This window comes from Lissotriton vulgaris, chromosome 10, assembly GCF_964263255.1.
Source record: "Lissotriton vulgaris chromosome 10, aLisVul1.2, whole genome shotgun sequence".
Lineage (NCBI taxonomy): Eukaryota > Metazoa > Chordata > Amphibia > Caudata > Salamandridae > Lissotriton > Lissotriton vulgaris.
The window spans coordinates 181,077,799-181,099,529 of NC_141698.1; the positions used below are offsets into that span (position 1 = coordinate 181,077,799).

A 21,731-nucleotide genomic window follows, 5' to 3' on the forward strand; every position below is an offset into this window, starting at 1 on the left:
CACTAACTTCACAGTAATCCTCAACGTGATACTGTTGAGATCTAGTTGGCTGTGCAGATTGTCCGTTTCGCTGATCAAAATAATTAGAAGGGCGATCATTCGTTTGTGGAGGCATAGCACCTCGTCCCCGACCTCTAGACGTTTGCGTGGAACCACCACGACCTCTCTGAGCTGCAGCAGCATTATTTTGTGCTAGTACTGGACACTCATTTTTATAATGACCTTCCTTTTTGCAGTAAGCACACTGATTCCATTGGTATTGTGGTCTCTGGGAACCATAGTCGGTCCTCTGGTATGACCCTTGCTGTGTGTTTGTCTGATTCGTGCAAGGCGGATATGCCTGCTGCAAAAGGACTTTAGTTTTTAAATCTTTTGTTTTCTTTTCTGATTTTTCTTTCTCTTCTTTATCCCTGTTTTCATAGTACTGGGCAGTTGCAAGTATTTGCGCAGTCGTAGAGACAGCCCACGCACTTTCAGAATCTTTTAATTTATTACTAAGCTCTGGTAACAGATTGTGCACAAATTTATCAACAAATAATCTTTGGCCTCCCTCCGTGCTCATATCCTGACCACTATGATCTACAAAAGTTTCTTCGAATCTAGTGAAGAAGTCGGATACGCTTTCGTCTTTCTTTTGCTTACATGCGGACAATTTGTCCCAATTTACACGCAATGCTGGCATCAATGTTTTCATTAGATCAATTATCCTACCAGGTAAATTAGCAATTAGGGGTTCGGGTTTAGAACCACCAATCTGTTGACCATCTGCCGCTATTATGGCTGGCCAATCACCACCTAGGGCAACTGGATGATTTTCATTACGAATTTTAGCCCAAATAGGTTGCGGCACCACATTGCCAAATAGCATGTCGATGTCTGCTAAATTCATTACGCAAGCCTGAACCGTCTGAGTCAGCTCTTTATAATATCCGGCTGGATTTTTACGCGGATCTGGCAAGGCCTGTTTTACTGCTAACACTTCAGCTCGTTTCCACGGAATGTGTATCCACACTCTCTGGAATTGGGCTGGAGCGGCTGCAATACCATGGACCGCATCAGCTTGGATAGCTTCGTGCCATATTGGCGGAACCTCTCTCATAGGATATTGACGACCTTGTTTTGCGCTACGTTTCTCTAGGTCCCTTGGTGAACGGAGAGAGGAATCAGCCCCATAACTTAGAATCAGTTCCATCGCTTCTTTTACATCCTGACCTACTATCATACCTGCAGCAAATTTTTGCTGAACGTGAATTATCTCATCCGGAACTGATTCAGAATCGTCCTCCTCCCAATCCTCACGCAAAAGGGAGCACATTACATCGAACACATAGCGCTGGGTCGGTTCATTCCATTGCATGAATGTATCTAATACATCTCGTACATCATACCTTCCAACTTTCTAAATCCATCTAAGGGCTGTGGAATCTAATATTCCACGTTCTTCAGTACTAGGGAGCTGACTACGTCTCTGAGTAGATTCAGAGGCAGGGCTCCTAATTAGAGTTTTGTAAAAGGGAGATAGAATATTAGTGACAGATTCAGTGATTCTTCTACGAACAGAAAGCGGAGTCATATAGCTTGCAGAAGATTTGAGTAGAGTAGTAGTTAGAACAGATGAAACAGCAAGAGTAGGGGTAGCAGGCAAAGTAGCTTGTGAAGCAACAGGTATAAGCGGAGCAGGCAGAGGCAAAGGAGCGGGCAACCCTGGAAGAGGGGGTGCCGGAGGAATATTATTAATTACAGGGAGTACAGGAGCTGGATTCAAGGGAACAGGAGCAGGTATACCAGGCTGGACAGCAGCCGGTAACAAAACATTTGGCAAAGGTGGAGCTGTAGCACCCTGTGCATACGGTGGAGGTGATCTCAACAAGTAAGACAACAGGGGATCCTTTTCAGGGTCCTCTACTGACTTAATAGTACTCGATGGCAAGGCAGGATAGCACTTGTCGATCGCCAAATTACGTTCTCTATCAGCTATTTCTATCGCTTTCTCAGTTTTATCAAGTAGCAGCTGCTCTGCAGCCTGAGTTAAGGTCAACTCTTGCTCTTTCTGCTCTTTCTTCAATTTCTTAATCTCTCTTTGTTTATATTCTTTTCGCCAAAAACGGAAAGAATCAAACATTGCCGGCCGGGCTTTCCTCTTAAACAGTTGTACTTCCAAATTATCAAGAACTTCGGGTTCGAAACTACCATGTAGTGGCCAACTAAGGACACCATCTTCTTTCGTGTAGCGAACCCACACCTCATTATAAGATATGGGACCCACACCATGCTTACAGTAAAGTTCATAAAGAGGAGTTCCAATCGGAGGAACCAGACATGAGTCCTCCAACCGGGAATCCTTGTTGCAACCAAAACATGAAAACATACAGTTTTTCCGACTTACCATTTTACTAACCGGAACACAAACAAACACAGACAAAAATGCGCAATCGAACTTAGAACTTAGGCCTACCAAATGAACGAATGTATCGATACCCAAACCAAACCAAAGATTATCGTAACTAGAACAACCAGTGATAATCTACAAAACCAAGTCAAACCAGAGAACTAAAAGGGTAAATCCTTAACCAAAAACAACTAGCAACCACTTAATACTTAACTGAGGCACTGAAGACGTCACCAAGGAGAAACCCATCCACGTTTCGCCGTACTAAGGTCTGCACCTCGGGTCCAAAACAGGGCGACAGTCAAGGCAGCGGACCTCTTCAGCCGTCCGCACGGGAACCCTCGTGGAAGAGAACGTTGGGCCACTTTTGCGATATACCGGGATCGATGAAGTGGGGCGCCTCCCTCTGGAATCTTCACACGAAGCTTCTCGACTCTTCAGGCTTTTGGACCGGTACCGAATGACGTCGCCCCACGTTGGGCGACAATTGGAGTTCTGGACCGAACTAAGGTCCAGAGGTGTCAGGGACAACACCCGAAGACCCCTGAGTTCTACCTGTCTCGGTGCACAAATAAACAGAAACACGGGCTTCTCGATGGTGGCGTCAGAGACCAAAGGTTTATTACTGCAGGGATACAGAAGTCACAGAAACTACACACGGGCAGATTCTAGGAGCCTGTTCGATTTGCACTAAGTGAGTTGCTCCTTAAATACAGAATTTTTAGCTGCAGGCAACATTCTTCACGTGCTAGTACATTTCTTTAAGCTTTGTATCCTAAACAATAAATATTTGGCGTCAAACAGGAATTGTCAACAAATCTCTGATGTTCAAACATTACGAATGAGAGGTTCCCACTGTTCGATCATAATCCCATGTCATCTTCTCATTCAAGAGCCGGACCGCCTCATCGTAAATTTCGTTACCTCCCCCTAATAAAGGCCCAGAAGGAAAGGAGCAGAGCCAGGTGTAGAAGATAGAAAAACAGGATAAGAGATGTTTGTGGGTCGTAAATGGGCAAGGCTACCGACTTCGGCCACCTAATCATGATCAGGCCAACGTACACAAGAACCAGTATAGCAGGACTGGCCTCGGGCAGAGGAGGCAGCTTCTGCCGAGTCATGCGGCCACAGCGTTTCTGACTTAAGGTGTACGTGTCATCGACAAGGTGAATCGCCGGCTAAAGCCTACGTGTCCTTTGAGTGTAATGAATTGATCAGAGGTCAATGTATGTCCATTGACTATGTGAGGGCAAGAAAACAAGATGGATGCCATAATCTAAAATGGATGCCATCGGTGTACCGGAAATGTGCTCATAACAGGAGTGCTCTTGCTCGTAGCATAGCGAAAACACCAGGATATACTATATGGATCATTTACGGTTCACTGGTACCAAAATTATGGGTTTACGACGATGTCGAAAACACGGGTTCGAATCGTCACGGAACCTCAACCCTTGGGCTGCCATGAGGGTAGTGAGTAGCCCGCATGAAGTCTGAATCAGAGATTTTTGAAGGCTGTAGGTTTGGGGCGTGGAGAAAGGCTTAAGGCCTTCTGCCCTTTCTAGCGGCATCTTTTCCTCCCAGAATTTGTCTGTGGTCCCGGGCCGCCATTTAATAATTTACAAGTATATTGTGCGAATACGCGGGAGAGCTTGATGCTCCTTGGCGAACAAAGGCCGGCCGGGTCTAGACAGTCTTCGCTTGTGAGCCCTCCTCCAGCAATTCCACCGGTTCACTCGCAGTTCCAGCTGCGTGAGTTCAGAGCGGAGGCCGTTACCCTGTTGGGAAGCAGGTAGATAATACGTCCTTCGGTCTCTAAGAGAAGGTCTGTAGTCATGGTGCTTTCGGGTGCGAGAGGAGGACCAGATCGAGTTCAGGCCCATTCTGGTTTTGCGTTAAGCAAACGGAGGGTTGCGGTCTTTGTGCCGGAGTTATCCTAAGCTGCAAAGAGGAGGATGTCTGTGCGCTATAGGCCTGCAGGATGCGTACCTCCAGGTTCCCATTCCTTGGAAACATCGGAAATTCCTGCGCTTCCTCGTCCGCACCAATCACTATCAGTGCACCGTACTACTGTGTGGATTGAAGTCTGCACCCAGGACTTTTTCGACATGCATGGCTGTGATAGCAGCGCACCTGAGACAGAACAAGATGTTTGTCTACCCATACCTGGACGATTAGTTGATCTAAGCCTCCAACTTCCAAGAAGCACGATTGCACTTCAACAGGACGACTGTCCTGCTGGACCGTCTGGGGTTGCACATAGATCTGTCCAAGTCTGTCCCGATCCCGGTACAGTGCCTGCAGTACTCGGGAGCCTCCATCAATATGATGTCGGCTAGTGTGTCTCCCTCGGTGGAGAGACGCTTATCCATCCTTTGGAAGGCTCAGGCTCTCTTAGCTGCTCCATCTACAACAGTGAGGACGATGTCTTCTCTACGGGGATCGATGGCTTCTTGTACCTTCCTCACTCAGCTTGCGCGCCTACACATGTAGCCGCTACAGGACGGTTTGGAGGACCAGTGGAACCAGAAGAAAGGGTGTTGGGACGACGGGATTCAGTCATTTCTTCACGCCCAACTGTCCCTGAGATGGTGGTGCTCAGCAGAGAATATCCTCAGAGGGGTTCCTTTCCACAGGGACTTCCCGATTCGGACTATCGTTACGGATGCGTCTCTCCTGGGCTGGGGAGCGCATTCAGACCATCTACAGATCCAGGGAGCGTGGTCTCTGACAGAGTCCACGTCTCACATCAGTTTCCTGGAATTCAGAGCTATTCACTTGGCACGGAAGGCCTTTCATCTGTCCTTCCAGACCGACTCGTTGCTTGTGCGGACGGACAATACGACCACGATGTTTTACCTCGACAAGCAGGGGGGCGCGAGATCACGCACACCGTCACAGGAAGCGCAGGCGATCTGGCACTGGCTGTTAGCCAGAGGAGTGACGATAACGGCGTCTCATCTGCCAGGTGTGCAGAATGTTCAGGCGGACGCGCTGAGCAGACTGATTCAGGAAAACCGCGAATGGGTCATAAACGACAAAGTATCAGGAGACGTCTTCGCAAGGTGGGGGACTCCAGACGTAGATCTGTTCGCCACCCCCGAAAACAGCAAATGCCGAGACTTCGCCTCCAGGTACTACCAGCAGGGGACGCTGGGGTATGCGCTATGGATCGACTGGTTGAACAGTTTTCTGTGTGTTTTTCCGCCCATTCCCCTGATTCCGGCGGTGCTCATCAAGCTGTCCAGTGCAGGGCACAGATGATTGCCCCGGAATGGCCCAGGCAGTGGTGGTTCACGGACCTGCTTCACCGGTCTCTCCTTCCTCACATACGGCTGCCGGGGGGCATATGGTGCACCCCAACCTCTCGTCTTTGAGTTTGGCGGCATGGCTCCTAAGACAGTGCAGTATGGCCATTTGAATCTACCATAAGATTGTATGGACATACTGAAGGAGGCTAAGCGACCTTCCACTAGGACTTCCTATGCTTACAAGTGGAAGGGATTCTGCATCTGGTGCAAGTCCAAGAACTATGATCCAATGACGTGTAAGGAAGATGTCATCCTTCCGTATCTTCTATATTTGGCGCAGTCTGGCCTCAATGTTCATTCCATTAAGGTTCATCTTGCTGCGCTGACTGCCTACAGGAAATGCCCTTCACAGACTTCCTTCTTGCAGATCCCTGTGATCATGGACTTTTTGGAAGGCTTGAAGAAAGTGTTCCCTCCTGTCCGGCTTCCTTCGCCTTCATGGGACTTGAATGTGGTGCTGTCCAGATTGATGAAGGAGCCTTTTGAACCTATTCATAAGGCTTCGTTGCAGCACCTGTCCTGGAAGGCTGCGTTCCTCGTGGCCATCACATCGGCCCGCAGGGTGAGTGAAATTCAGGCGTTGTGTTGCCAAGAACCTTATGCTGTATTTCATGCTGCTAAGGTTGTTATGCGTACTCTCCCTAAATTTCTTCCTAAGGTTATCTCTGATTTCCATGTTAACCAGACCATAACTTTACCTACGTTTTTTCAGAATCCTTCATCTCCAGCGGAAAGGTCTCTGCATTCCCTGGATGTTTGGAGGGTGTTGAAATTTTATCTGGATAAAACCAAAGATATTCGTAGGTCAGACCAATTGTTTATCAATTATGGATCAGTCAGGACCGGTCTTGCTACCTCATAACAGTCCATCTCGAGGTGGATTGTGTCCTGTATACAATTGTGTTACCAGAAGGCTAATAAGATCTTAGGGGGTAAACCTAAGGCTCATTCCACCAGGAGCAAAGCTGCCACTACTGCTTTGCTTCGTAATGTTCCTATTGCAGAAATCTGCAAGGCGGCCACTTGGAAGTCGGTCCATACCTTGCAAAGCATTACTGTCTGGTCACTGATGCCAGGACAGACGCTCAAATCTGCGAAATCTGTTCGCACAGTAGTGGTGTTAATTCTATTCTCTCCACCGCCGCTTTGATGTGGGGATGGGCTTGCCATTCTATTCACTAGATTATGACTATACACAGAGATCCCCTACTCCAGAAAGAGTAGTTTCTGTCCTGTAACTCCAGTTCTGTAGTAGGGGTATCTCTGTTATAGTCATAAGCGCCCGCCCTCCTCCCCGGTGGAGAAAGATATTATGTACGAAATGCTACAGGTCTGGCGTGTTACGCCTTCAAAAAGAACTGAAAGTAAGAGGGACCTGCTGTGCATTCTGGAATACTGAGAGTGTTCTGGAAGGTTCTCTTAAAGGCACAGTATCCTGTTTTGAGCCACATAATGGCAGCCTATGGGGCTTGTCTGTCCATTCCTTCCTCTCTATCATTCCAGAGGGTTTTGCTGGAAAAGGAAAGTTTTTCTCTCTGGAGAAATCTGGACAGGCTGTGCTGTTGTGGATTTTTGTGGAATTTCTAGTAGAAGTACTGGACAGTGTAGCCTGTGGATATAGGCTGCCTTTAAATTCTCTCAAGTGTCTGTGCAGTTCTGCATTTTTTGACAACTTAAGAGATTATTTTTGATTGCTCCGGGGTCCGCGCACATGGGCGGGACTATTCACTAGATTATGACTATAACAGAGATACCCCTACTACAGAACTGGAGTTACAGGACAGAAACTACTCCTTCCTGAGTGACTGTCTGAAATGTACAGTTAGGTTACTGTTATCGCAAGTATGACTGTCTCAAACACACATGACTGTCTGAAACATAGACGTGGGGAGCTACTGGCATATGTGAAGATCACTGAAGCCACAGAAAAAGTTATAAATAACCTTGTACACTTGTGAATGTGTAAAACTTTAAACATAGGTAGTGGGTACACTACAGTAGATATGGCTTTCTAAAAGGTGTGTGGCTGTTTGCAATGTATGCAAAGGCAGTGTCCTGCTGGTAGTGTGATACAAGAAAAACATCTCCATGAAATAGGAGGGGTCTGGTTATTATCCATGGAAACGCCTGATCCTCAAAACACTCTCACATTCACCCGCGCTCACTCGTCACCTCGAACCTTCATATGATACCTGTCTCCACAGCACACTCGCAGAACAAATTCCCAGACAAATTGGCTTCTGTCAAATCTTCACTGCTCGTTGCTGTTTTCTTGCTGAAAAGAAAGGCAGCACATTGACCTGCCATCTCCTCACCATGGAGTCTGGCTTGCCTCAGCCCAGTAACACTAGCCCCCTCTTTCCTCACCACACATGGAGTAGCCCCTCATTGAGACCAACACTAACAGACACCCACTGAACTCTCCTCCGTGTTATTCACAAATGTCTGCAGTGGGTCACTTCAACAAACACTCTCTGGTCTTTCTGACCCTTTCACACAAGATAAACCCTTTAAATGTTGGATTAGTCTTCTACGTACTTCATTCACCTCCAGGACCCACAAACCCAAAATCCCTGAGCTGGACAATGGTGAGAAATACTGAAAAGAACAGGACAGCGAGGGTGAAAATCAACGAGTCCGCAACATGTCACTCTCCCAACAGCCGTATGCAACCAACTCAAGCAGGACATTCCAGGAGCACAGACAGACTCCTACATCGCCGCAATCGCTCAGGCAACAAGCCAAAACGTTTGCTTAATGTTTCTACCACTTCCTCAGCTGCCTTCTTCTCCCCCTCATCCTTAAGGCTTTCCCTGCAATCTTAAGATTTACATCACCATAACTGACACCATCAATGTTGACCTCAGCAACGGCTTGCACAACCCCACTGATCTGCTCCACTCCCCCATTGCACTGTTATCCTCTGACCTTCGAAGACTTGGCCAACCTCATCAGTTCCCTAGACCTAGAACTAAGCACCTATGAGACTGAAACAGTCCTTGACTCCTTAGCTCAATTAAACCATAGTCAGTACCTCACTTTCTACCAGCACACCCATTCCACACTAAAGTCACCTGTTTAAACTCCAGTTGAGTTTAGAGGGACTGGCCAATATCCTCCAAGCACTCACATCTCATTCCTTAGCAGAATACTGAAAGTGACGTTGAGCCAAAACTACACATCTACATTCACCAGCACCTGCTCCAGAGTTAAACATCATGGTTTGTCAAAAGTGGAGACAAGGCCATTGTACATGTAGTTGATGCCAACTGTGAGAACCTTAACAAAAGGAACCATAATACTGTTCTTCCTTGATCACAGCACTCTTCTACGTTGGCATTGACCATAAAGTCCCTCCATGGTTCACTATCACCTTGCAGAAAGAAAGCAATTGGTAAACATTTAATTCTCCTAAGCATCCCTCCGGATGTTCTCCTACTTTCAAATCATCACAGAATAGCTGAGGGTCCTGCTAACTGATTAGGGTCACCAGACACTGATCAGAAGCAATATCATCTCACTGTATCCTTGGGCAGAGGCATCCTAAACCATGGGTGTCCAACGTAGATCTTAAAGAGCTGGGTCCATGGTAGGTGTTTAAGAAAATAAAAGTAACTGAGATTCATTTAGACAGATTGTATGCAAGTTTATCTGATGTAGCTATCAAGAAAACCTGTCATAGATTTACCATTCGGGATCTGCAGTACACACCTCTGAACTGAACCAACGATATTGTGTCACCTTTATTGAAACCTTGATGTTCATGACGTCCTTCATCTAGATCGACTACAATGGAGTTGGTCCTACTCTGCGGTCGCAAACACAACTGCCTCTCAGGCTAGGTGTGAATCACAGTTCCTAGAGTGTTTTTCTCCTTTTCTCACTCCTTGCTCAAAATCGGTAGTGTTCTTCAAAATCCACATCAACAAAACATGACTTCCTCAGCAAAGTCAAATACTTCCTCTGTCCCACCTGCCCTGGAGATTTGAGTAGTCAAAGCAGGCTCTTGTTCGACTACATATAGGCGGTGGTAGTGTACTCTTGACAACCACATCTTCCTCACACTGGGGATGCCACACCAACACCGCTTACCCACCGGGATTCAGTACTGGACATACTGCATCGGTTAAACATCAGTTACCATTACAAACGTCTTGCATAGATAATGGGAAATTTCTTGACATCACGCTCTACTGGAAACCAAATTCTGGCTCTGATGAAGACCCAAAAGTGCTTCAGGGATAAGACACAATGAGAGAACGCATTTACATCTTCCACCCTTCTCAAGTTTATGGGATGACCTTTATCTTCTCCAGAGGCTCACCCTAATGATTCTGAAATTCAAAAAAAGTCTATAGACTCTACTTCTCCAGTGCTACTTATCCCTTGCCTGTGACTTCTAGTCCCATGTGAACCTAAGATTGGTCGCCTTGCCTCACGCATCGTCTACACTTTCGATGCATCCTACAGCGTAACCGACTAAGGGCAGAGTTTCATACATTAGGAATAGCGATTACGTAATTGCTATTCTCTGCAAATCGCAATTAGGAAATCGCAATTCCTAATATATGAAACTCATACAGTTTCATTTAGCGATTGCTAGTGAGTTGCAAATCGACCAACACAGGAATATTAATGACTGTGTTTAAAAAAAACATGTTTTATTGTTTTAAAATTGCTGCTATGGATTTAAAAAACATGTTGGATTCACTTTGTGATGTTCAGATACATTTTGATAATCGCCTTTAACATTGGATGTGATTTTTGTAAATTACAGCCTTAAAGATCTTATCAATTTTGTTACTAGAGTGGTATTCAACTTTATCTGAATTGGGGGTCAAAGCTGAGTATTGTATGAAGTTGAGAGTTATGAGAACCTGAATTAATTGATGTATCCTTGACTAAATCCCAAGGGGTGTTTTTTTAAAAGTATCTTTGGGAACACTTTGGTGTACAGACTGAGGTGTTGTGATAGATAGGAAAATCTGATGCAGTACAGGGGTCTACAGTGGCACTGGTCGCATGTGAATTATGATGCCTGTCTTCCTTAGTTTGTTTTCTATTTTCTGGTTGTTGTGGCCAATATCTTTTTTCTGTTTCTTGTGCAGTGGATCCACTGGCCCAGGTCACTCAGGCATTTCGGGAGCACCTTCTTGAGAAAGCCTTGTACTGCCTGGCGAAACCGGAGCAGACCAAACCTCTTGCCGAAGGAGAAGGGTAAGTGGAGAGTGGTCTTGTCTTCCATGGAATGTCCTTGTTTTGGGGGTGTGGAGGGCATGAGAATCTGAGCATGTCTAGCAAAAACTACTCGTGTTGTGCCACATACTCAACAGAAATAGGAAAGGTTCACAGGCCAGCTGGTCTCGGCTAAAGTAAAGTCTTAAAGTTGTTCATAAGGCTGTTGCTGTGGATGGTTTAGACCTAATGTTGTTCATAAGGTCCAGGGTGTAGATGCTTTAGCCTTTAAAATGTTCATAAAGTCAGAGCTATAGATGACTTCGCATCAAATGTTTAAGGGAAGTGAGTTGAGGCGAAAAATGTTTTACTCAACTGAGAATTCAGTATAAATATTTTAAAAAGCTCTAAAGGGGTGAAGTACATTTAGAGTCCCAGCACTTCTTAATAGCAAACGGGAACTCTGGAATCGTGAACAAATATGTTACTACATGTGCTTAAGTACCTGCCTGGTCTTGAGCTTTCAAATACTGTGGAGGGTTAAATTTTTTAAACCGCCTCCTCTGACTGGTAAATTTCGTAAAATGGCTTTGATCCCTGGCATACCCCAAAGACTAGAATAAATAAAGATCAGGCAGTTGCTTGGACAGGACTTGCATGTGCCTCATTTTTTACTATGATCTCGTAGATGGAGTAATTTGGTAATACAGATGAAACAACAATTTGACACTTGGAGTGCACTTACTCTGCAGCAAGAGAACAGTTATGTGACCATTCTTTCCGCTCCCTGGATGGAGAGGCTTTTTACAAACATAAAATATTATATTTAAGAAAACGGTATATAAAAAACTAGTTATCCCAGCCATGCTTAAAATGGAAATATAAAATTGCTGGTGTTGCCGAGACATGGGTCCCATGCTCACTGTGTCACTGGAAACAAACTGTACCCAGCTGATGAGCCCATAACTAGGCCGAAACCGGTCCGGGGTTGCTTGTGTTCTGGTTTAGGGAGGATTTGGCTTGGCAGTTCGGCATGGACTTCGGCAACGGTCTGATGAGGGACGAGGTAGGTTCACTCACAGGCTCCCTACCTTGATGAATGTGTGACTACATGATAGAGCCTCTTGATAGATGCACATGATATCTGGACCATCTGAATATATACTTTCTGAAGGAAAGTGTCTTTGAAATATGGTGAGAGCCTTAAGACTCATTTCTGCCTGGCATGACAACTTAGATAGGCAGGGACACCCCTAGCTCTGATGAAGGCCCTACACGCATGAGGGCTTTTTAAGGCAGGCCGAAACATGTGGCTTAACAAGGGTCTTTTTTGAAAAATCTCAAATCAACTACAAGATCCAAACTCTGTTTTTAGTTATGTCTATGGTTCCCACTTATTAAAGGAAATTTACCTGGGTTTGCCCTGAGACATTTTTACCTCTTACCTTCTGGATCCCTGCTATATATTCAGCTACAATTTATATAAGAACTCCCATCCTTTTTTAGGTTGAGTCTCCCCTGGTTGTACTATCATACCAGGGTGTGGATAGGCACCAGTGATAAAGCATGCCACTATTAAGTGGGTGAGGAGTCTACTCCAAAACCTTTGAATTTCCCCTCATGACCTTCCCTTCTGACAACGCTAGCCTAGCTGTCCATTTGTGTTTGTGATTATAGTTGGGAGAATACAACTAGGATTCCTTTTCTATCGCTCTCTCATTCTGATGATTGAACGGGATGGACTGTGCCCATGAGGAGCAGGGTCAAGACTGATTTGAATATGGCTGGGTTCAAACTGAGGTGACGTGGTGAGCAAAAGAAGGATGGGTTGGAGTGCTACCCAGAGCTATTGCCAGTGGTTAAATTTATTGAAAGCAGCCTCCCATCGCCTTTTGTGTGTAACTTGTATCTCCAGACATTGAAAGATCTCCCTGAACTGGAAACAGCTTGAGAATGACAAATGCAATGGTGCTTTTTAGCTATGGTAATCTGTGTTAGAACTGCCCTTTCCTCATGGTTTACTGGTAGTGGTTTCCTTGTGCATACAGGTTAGGGTTCTCTGCCTCATCATATATTTTTCTCTTACCCTGTGCAGGGAGTTCTCAGATGCCCTAGAGTATCTGCAGTTACTGAATGGATGGTCGGACGCTGCAGGTACAACCAACCACAGCTTCTCTATCAGCTCCAGCATGGCATGCGTCACAGGTGAGAATATTATCTGCCATAGTGATGTCACACAAGGTCCGGCCTGTGCTTTGGGTGGAGGTACCTCAGATAGTGATGTTTCACAGGGTCCAGCCTGCGTTCACGGTTTCGGTCACAAGAGAGAACATTATCTGCCGCAGCATGGTTACTCAGGGACCAGCCTGTTCTCTTGGGCATGCATCACAGGTGAGGGGGTATCTCTTAGTGAAGACACACAGGCTCTGGTATGTGTTCGGGGTAGCGCTGAACACGTGAATAGGTACCAGGTGCGATAATTATGTCACTTGGACCAGGCTGTCTGTGCTGTGGTACCTGTCATAAGGATGGTACGCAGGGTATGACCTGCTTACATGGGTGGGTGAAAGGCGAGCACATCACCTACCTGAGGGAGGCCCCCCTGGGACCAGCTTGTGCTCCTGCATGTGCATCTCCTGTGAGAGGGTTTCCTGCTACTGTAATGTCAGACAGAGGAGTGCGCTGCTGAGCTCATATCACTGGTGGTGACAAAACCTCCTGTACTGAAGACCTGCAGGGCCTCAGGAGTGAGGAACCCATCTTCCTGCTCCTTTGCTCATGGATGCCAAATCACTCAAATGCTAGGGTTAGCGGAAGTGACATCATATGCCCTTGGACCTCCACTTTCAGCCAAACACACATACTAACACATACACACAAATCCACACATATACTCTCACACATAAACATTCTCACCCGTAAGCACGCACACAGCATACATTTGAAAGCATTTTTTACTTACCTCAGCTGCCAAAGAAGGGCATATTCCTGCTTATTGTACCCCATTTTTTTATACACTATTAGTGAATGTTATGTTTTATTTATTCACTATTAGTGTAGTAAACAATTGGCAGAAAATCAAGGGAGGGGAGCCCCAGCTGCCTCTGTGTTCCTGGCACTGAATTTGCCACCTCTGAGGCCATGGGTCACAATGGGCAAGCCAGGGGTCGCAGCTACGAGCCCTAAATGGCGTCCATAGCTTTGCTCTCTTCTGTATTTGAGTATAGGTGGGACACATACATGCATTCCTGGGGCCCACTGTAGTGTTCTTCCTGTCACAGGCTTCCTAGCTCATTTCTTCCTTTTCTCCATATAGTTGTCCCTTCTTGACCTGTTCCACCTGCAGCTGCTGCTAATCTGTTTTGTTCCTCTCTCCGGCAGGCACAGATCCTGTCGCCAAGTGGTGGGCTTCCATCATAATTGTGGCAATTAATTGGCTCCAAGGAGATGACGAAGCAGCAGAGCGATTGTATCCTCTAGTGGAATACATGCCAAAGGCCCTCAGTGCCACTGAGTGAGTATTGGACTGTAGTTGAGATGCACAACATGGGCACTGAAACACTATTGTCAAAGACAGAGCATAATGTGAAAAGATAACCGAGGCACGAGAAATAACTCCTAGATTACTAACCCTGGGGGCAGAGGATTTCATAATAATGATGGGGTAATGTGTCAAAAGGCAAGAGTAAGGGGTAATTGCATCCTATTGATGCTTTGTTTGAGAACTGAAAAATGAGATGTAAGGACTCACTATCCGTGACGTATTTCTCTTGCTTGGACGATTAAGGATGTTGTGTAACTACTTTAAAACTCACTAGAACATTGGAATGTTCAGCGCTCCATAGAAGACAGTGGAGTGCTCCGGGCTTTTATAGAAGCCCCGGAGCAGCAACATTCCAATGAACTGTGACTAAAGGCCAGGGGATTTCAACTCCCCCCCCCCCCCCACCCACCCCCGGGGCTCGGTGCGTCCTTTATTTTACAAATTAAAACATTCTGATCTCTAGGGGAGGAATGTTCTAATAGCTTTGGAGCCCTCCGTACCGGGCTCTACTGGCCATTAAAGGCCCACTTCCTTGTTAAAGGTTTAACACTGGAAAGGGCCTTTTAATAACCGGTAGAGCCGTATACGTCGGGCTTCTAGGCTATAATAAAAAACAATTTAAGAAAAAAAGCTATAGAAATACATATTTGAACAGAAAGAAAACCCAAAGGGTGTGGCAAAGAATCATGGTGTGTAACGGGCTAAGGCACACCACAAAAGAATCAATCATACTTCAATGACATAAACCACACCTTGGGAATAAATGATACTGCCTGGTGGAGTAAACAAACATTGGAGAATGTAAATATGATTTAAAGACGCCTAGGATTAATTTCCACAGGTCTTTGTACAATAATGAATAATACATATGACAGGTTCCCATGCTTGACAGCACCTGCCTTCAAACGAAATGTTTCCCTCTAAGCCATCCTGAGGAGTCTAAAGTCTAGGATACAGAAAACTGAAGAAGCTACTGCACATTAATTACCATATCAGAGGAATCGTGCATTCCATAGGAAGAAATAATCAAAAGGCAGTTCCGAAAAGAAAAAAAGTACATCACACCATCTGCCCTAAATAGAGTGGACAGTCTTATGTATTTACAGTGACATGTAATGTTTCCCTCGGCGGAGCCAGGAGAGGCACCACTGCTGGAAACATGACAGTCCGCACACTGTTCTAAATAGAGCCGACGGGCCGTCAGTTTAGAGAACCGGGCAATCCACCACGCTTGCGGTGGAGCACCCTCTTCGCCAGGCTCTAGATCTGGGCACAAATCGTTAGATTCTCAGTAACTAACAAGCTCTTACACACGCTAATATTGCTTTGGAGACGTATACCCAGAGCTCAGATGATTATCGGGTGCCCTTCTATTTTGAAAATGGATGTAACCATTCCAAGGGGAAGTAAATATTTTGGTATGTTAAAATGTATTGTGCCAAACAGCACATTTACCAGAGTTTCTTGGGGCTGATGAGGGCAAGAAGAGACAGGGACTATTTTTCCAATGACCCAGGTGCAATAAATCCTGAAGGGCCATTAGCTAAGTTTCCAACAACTTCCTAAATCTCAGGTGCTCTGGTTTGCTAGACACAGAGCTTTCCATAGGTCGGCGGCCTGCACTCACATGGCTCATTCTCCGGCTTTGAAAAATGTGAACTTAGTTTCAGTTGTGTAAAGGATCTAGGCGCTTTGTGGTGCCTGGATGATGCCAACATGTTTTTTTGGCCAGAAAGCAAGGGTTTCTCTAGAGCTGTGTGAATCAGACACATTATTATTTATTTATTTATAAAGTTTTATATAGCGCGAACATGATCCCAAAGGATATCAGAGCGCTTTACAACTTGAGGGAGAGGAAGGTAATAGTTGCAGTACAATCAGAAGGAATACCAACCCAAACAAATCACATATGCATATCAAATAAAAGGTTAGATTTAAATTTCAAACATTAAAACAGTAATTCGAAAAACATAAACACACATGCACACAAAACAAATATTCAAATTACTAAGGATTTTAGGGTCATATTTACAAGCCCCTATCGCCATGGAAATGTCACTTTTTGTGACAATCCTGTGGCGATAGACGCTTCACCTTATCTAAAAGGCAGTGTTCAGCCACTTAATATGGCTTAACACTGCTTTGTAAATAAGGCCGCCTTTCACGCAATGCTTAGCGTGAAAGGGTTAGAATGATTTTTTTTAAAACTTTATTTATTGGTTTTATTAATTCAAGCAGACAAGAGTACATTACATCAGGGAAAGACACCCACTGCCCCCAACAGAGTCCAACAGGCACATTCAAGAACCCAAGCATAGACAGCATGTGTATTCGATATTCCACCAGCAATCGCCAAGGACAGAAGTGGAATATCTGCCCCCGGTCTATGTATGCCAGTGGTGCTGTAGCCAACAAGAAACATGTCTTCCCCCAACCGCACCACCCCTCTCAACCGGCCCCCCCAACCCAAACCCAAGCCCAAGCCCATCGCCCCCCCACCCCCACCCCAGAACCGGTGTGCCTTGCGCCTTGGAAATACAATGGATTACCCATCCGGAGACCCTTCCACAGGAGTCGGAGCCTCTGCGAGTCTAAGCAATCGCAGATACGTAGAGCAAGTCACTTCATTAAATTCTTGAGCCAGCAGCAAGATGATCGGGCGCCACACCTCCTGAAAGGAGGCTGTCGAGGCCGTGAGAGTAGCTTGCATACGCTCCATGCCGATAACGTACCATAACTTATGCAACCAATCCGTATGTGATGGCCGAGTCTTGGAGCCCCAGAGAGATAAGATATGATGTACAGCTGCGCCTAGGGCTTTCCCCATTTGTTTCCCCCGTACAGACTTAAGTGGAAAGGTGAGTGCGTTAGGTAATCCAAGAAGGGTGTAAGCAGGAAAGTGAGGAATCTCTGTTTCAAAGGAGGTGTTTACATCTGTGAGAACTTCTTCCCAGAACCCCTGCACCTCCCTACACTCCCAAAGTAGGTGAGTCAAGGTACCTGTTTCCCCACATCCCCTCCAACACTCAGAGCTACGGTCTGGATTGATTTGATGCAGGTGAGCTGGCGTCAGATGCCAATAGGTGGCTACCTTTACGGCCCCTTCCCTACTCCCCACGTTCCGTGCCGTGTGGTGAGCCCTGTAATAGATCTGGTGCCATTCCTTTAGCTAAAGACTACGGCCTAGTTCTGCTTCCCAGCGGCGCTGACCCGCTGACTTCTCTTGCAACGCCGGGGGGAGCAGAATAGGGTACAGTTCAGAGATCGTTTTACGATCGGAGTGCTTGGAAAGGAGCCATTTCTCGAAGGTCGTAAGTTTACGGCTAACCCAGGGGCGCACATTGGGATGGAGCAGCCAATGACGGAGCTGAAAATATTGAAATCGTTTGGGGTCTTTAATTTCATACCAATCAGGCAAATCAGAATAGGAAATGAAGCCCTGAAGATCAAAAAGATGACCTGCCGATCTGCCGGGGGATACACGCCACAGAGGGAAAGCTCGCGCGTCAGCGCCCAGAGGAAAGTCAGGGTTGTCAAAAAGAGGAGTAAGAGGCGAGGGGAAGGACGTGAGGTTTCTTTGCAAGGCGGCCGAGTCCCACACCTTCAGCGCTGATCGGGTAATCAGAGATTTCTGCAAATACGAGGGACGGTCGGTTGGTTTCAAGAAAGGAACCTTCCACAGGGGGAGGCGGGCCATAGCCCTATCCTGAAAGAGCCACCGGATATATGAGGGTGGTCTCTGATACGCTGCGCTAAGGGTTCGACATACAACTCAAAGAACAGGGGGGAAAGGGGACACCCCTGTCTTGTGCCCCGCCTAATCTCAAAAGGTTTGGAGCACAATCCGTTAACCTGGATCGTCGCCCTGGGTCTGTCGTAACAACTCGCCACCCAAGCTCGGAAGCGCTCTCCCACACCGAAATGGGCCAATGTTTTATCCAGGAACCCCCAATCCACCCGATCGAATGCTTTCTCAGCACCGACCGAGAGCAATATTGCGTCCAGGCCCACATAATGGACTTTATCAATGAGATGCAGGATATCGCTGCTTTGCCTGTTGGGAATAAAGCCCGACTGGTCAGGTTCGATTATACCTGGAAGGCGCGGGCCCAATCTAGCTGCTAAAACACCCGTGAATAATTTTAAATCGAGATTCAGGAGGGAGATCGGCCTATATGCCGAGCATTGGGTGAGATCCTTCCCGGGCTTAGGAAGAACAACGTCAGCTTCTAACATTTCTGCCGGAATCGACCCAGGCCCCCTGGAAGAACTGAACAAGCGCGTCAACACGGGCGCCAAGGTTTGGCAAAAGGTCTTATAAAAGCCCACGGAGAACCCGTCCTGGCCTGGAGACTTCAACTGCTTGAGGCGCGCTATCGCGCTGATCACCTCCTCCACCCTAATGGGAGCGTCCAGCGCCGCAGGTCCCGAGACATTGAGAGCTGTAGTTGCGCCTCGGCCAAGATATTCCTCCCCTGCTTCATCAACGGTGGGGTCCCTGCTGTACAATGAGGTGAAGAACGCCCGGAATCCTTCTGCAATCTGCTCGTCCCCTTCAACCCTAACCCCATCTGAGGTATGGACAGCCGCGACCCTGGAACGCTCCGCTCGCACCCTAAGTTTGCTGGCAAGGAGCTTCCCTGTCCTATCACCGCCTATATAATAGGAGTGCTTAAGCCGGAGGGCGGCATATTCCGCCCGGTCAAGATCCAAACTTGCCAACTGAGCTCTGGCTGCTTTGAGCGAATATATGGGCAGGTTTTACATCGAGGAAGGAGCAGGGGAGGTTATTGCGTTCCGTAAACTATGCACATTCATAGAACAAACACTGAGGGTGAGGGGTCAGTTTATTATTTATTGGGTGAGATTAGGAAAACTTACAATTAACAATGTTAAAATGATTTGTGGGGAATATTCATGATAGCGTTGTAGTATGGAGGACTCATATGGGCTTATCTTTATCTTTTTAATCTGAACAGCTTCCTCTGACGAAGGGCCAAAAAAAAAAGGGCCCGAAATGCATTGGGAATATGATTACAGCTGTTGTCATGAATTATATGTCCTTAACGTGAAGTAGTACGAAGCCTGGATTGACACAACTATTTTATGTGAAGCTAAAGAATATTTGGACTGTTTCATCGTGTGTAAGCAAGACAAGTGTGATTACATGTGGAGAAAAACGACTGAATAAAATACTTTAATCAAAACAAGGTTGTGACGTGCTCTCTAGAAGCTGTGCGATTGGTTTTGCACCAGAGTTCTGCTGCAAGGTATTGATTTGCTTTGAGTTGTCACCACATACGCGGGGCCCCCGTCCTGCTATGAACCCGCTCAAGTTCCAGCACCTTGGCTGTCAGCTCCTCCCTCTTTTCCCTACGCGCACGGTTGTCAGCTGCGGAGAGCGCGATGAGCTCGCCTCTCACCACTGCTTTAAGGGCCCCCCATAGTGCCGTCAATGAAGTGCCCTCGGTATCATTAGACGCTAAGTAGTCTGTCGGACATTTCCGCACTTGCCGACAGGCGTCCGGCCGCTGCAGCAGAGAGTCTCGTAGACGCCATTTCCCTCTTCTTTGACTCACCGAGCGCCAGTTAATAGTCAGCTGCATCGCGTCTTGATCTGACAATGCCGCGGGGATGATGCCAACCGACCTGACCAGGGCATTAAGTTCGGAAGACCCTATAAAGTGGTCAAGGCAGGCATAGGTATAGTGGACATGGGAATAAAAGGAGTATTGCGTACTATGGGGATGGGCTACCCTCCAAATATCCACCAATCCTCTATCATGGAGTTAGTCAGCCCCCTCCTTGGAAATGGAAATAGCCCCGGTAGCCCCACGCCTATGCCCTGATCCGTCCTTATCCGGGTCCATGACTATGTTAAGGTCCCCTCCCAATAAGACCTGCCTATAGTGATGACGGAGTGTATCCGAGATTGAATCGACGAGAAATGGCTCTTGTCCAGAGTTAGGGGCGTAGATGGAACCTATAACTACAGAGGTATCCCCAACCCAAAATCTGTACACCAAAAGCCTAATGGAATGATTTTTGAAGCCAGCGGTCATTGTAGTGCTAGAGACACATGGTTAAACAAGACTGAGTTTGGCGTTTTGCAAGTGATGGATGGATTTTATAGCGGCTCCTCAATAAATGCTGTTTCCATAATCAAGATGGAATTGGACAAACACATAAACCATATTCCTAGGGCAATATACACCATAACTCCTGAGATGAAACATGTTTCTGTGAAACAAACTGTACAGCTGAAGGATGAACTATACCTCATGAATCAAATGTGCTGCAGGGGGTTGACCCATCCCTCGGGGAGATTACGTTACACCAGACTAGTTCTACACCAGACCAGTTGACATTCAGAGGAGCTTTGCTACAGCCAGTCTCACCGCTATTTTGTCTTTCTTTGTGCTTAGAAACCCCTTGCCCAAGGCAGCGCACTACACATTCAAAGCTTTACGTACCATGCTGGGGAAGCAAGACAGCAGTCAGGCCAGCCTGGCCCAGTGTGATAAAGCCAGTGTGTACCTGCGGGACAGTCTCACCATGACCTCTACAGCCTGCAGCGCTATTGATAAAGTAAGTTAAATTCTGCTGACTTGCCTTATGTCTCCAGACTAGTTGGTAGTGAGTGTCTCTCTCTAGTGGGTGTCTCTGTCCATGACTAGTGGGCAGCAGGTGTCTCACTCAAGACCAGTGGCTAGCGGGTGTCTCTCTCCAGACTAGTAGCAGCAGGTGTCTCACTCCAAGACTAGTGGGTAACAGTTGCCTCTCTCAAGACTAGTGGGCAGTAGGGTCTCTTTCCAAAACCTGTGGACGGCAGATGTCTCTCTTCAGAACTTTCATGAGCCATGAGGGTTCTACAGAGAGACATCTGCCGCCCGCTTGTCTTATGAGTTGAATGGGACTCTAGATTCTACACAGCCCCGTTTTCGGTGGATATGAAAAGGGATTGGCTCAATTTCTGCCGGTGCTGTGGTGTTGTGTGGCCCAGTTTCGTCTGGTGTCAATAGTGTTGTATGGTCCAGTTTCTGATGATGTCCATGGTGTTCTGTTGCTCAGTTTCCACTGGTTTCTGTGGTGTTGTGTGGCTCAGTTGATGCTGATGTCCGTGGTGTTGTGGGGCTCAGTTTCTGCTGGTGTCTGTGATGTTGTGTGGCCCAGTTTCTGCTGATGTCCGTGGTGTTGCGTGTCTCTGTTTCTGGCGGTGTTCGTGGGGTTGCTTGGCTCCGCTTCTGCTGGTGTCCATGGTATTACATGGCTCTGTTTCGGCTGGTGTGTGGCTCCATTTCTGCTTGTGTCC

The 21,731-nt window shown here is 46.7% G+C and overlaps 1 protein-coding gene across 10 annotated transcripts in view; it reads left to right on the forward strand.

The window, feature by feature from the left end:
- Positions 1-21,731, forward strand: part of SREBF1 (sterol regulatory element binding transcription factor 1) — a 109,586-nt gene that overhangs the window by 66,091 nt on the left and 21,764 nt on the right. For all 10 annotated transcript variants that reach the window (XM_086940842.1, XM_086940836.1, XM_086940835.1 and 7 more), the window contains exons 13-16: positions 10,809-10,917; positions 12,971-13,080; positions 14,257-14,389; positions 20,845-21,007. In XM_086940842.1, coding sequence (XP_086796968.1) covers positions 10,809-10,917; positions 12,971-13,080; positions 14,257-14,389; positions 20,845-21,007 — 515 coding nt within the window. The remainder of the gene's footprint in view (positions 1-10,808; positions 10,918-12,970; positions 13,081-14,256; positions 14,390-20,844; positions 21,008-21,731) is intronic.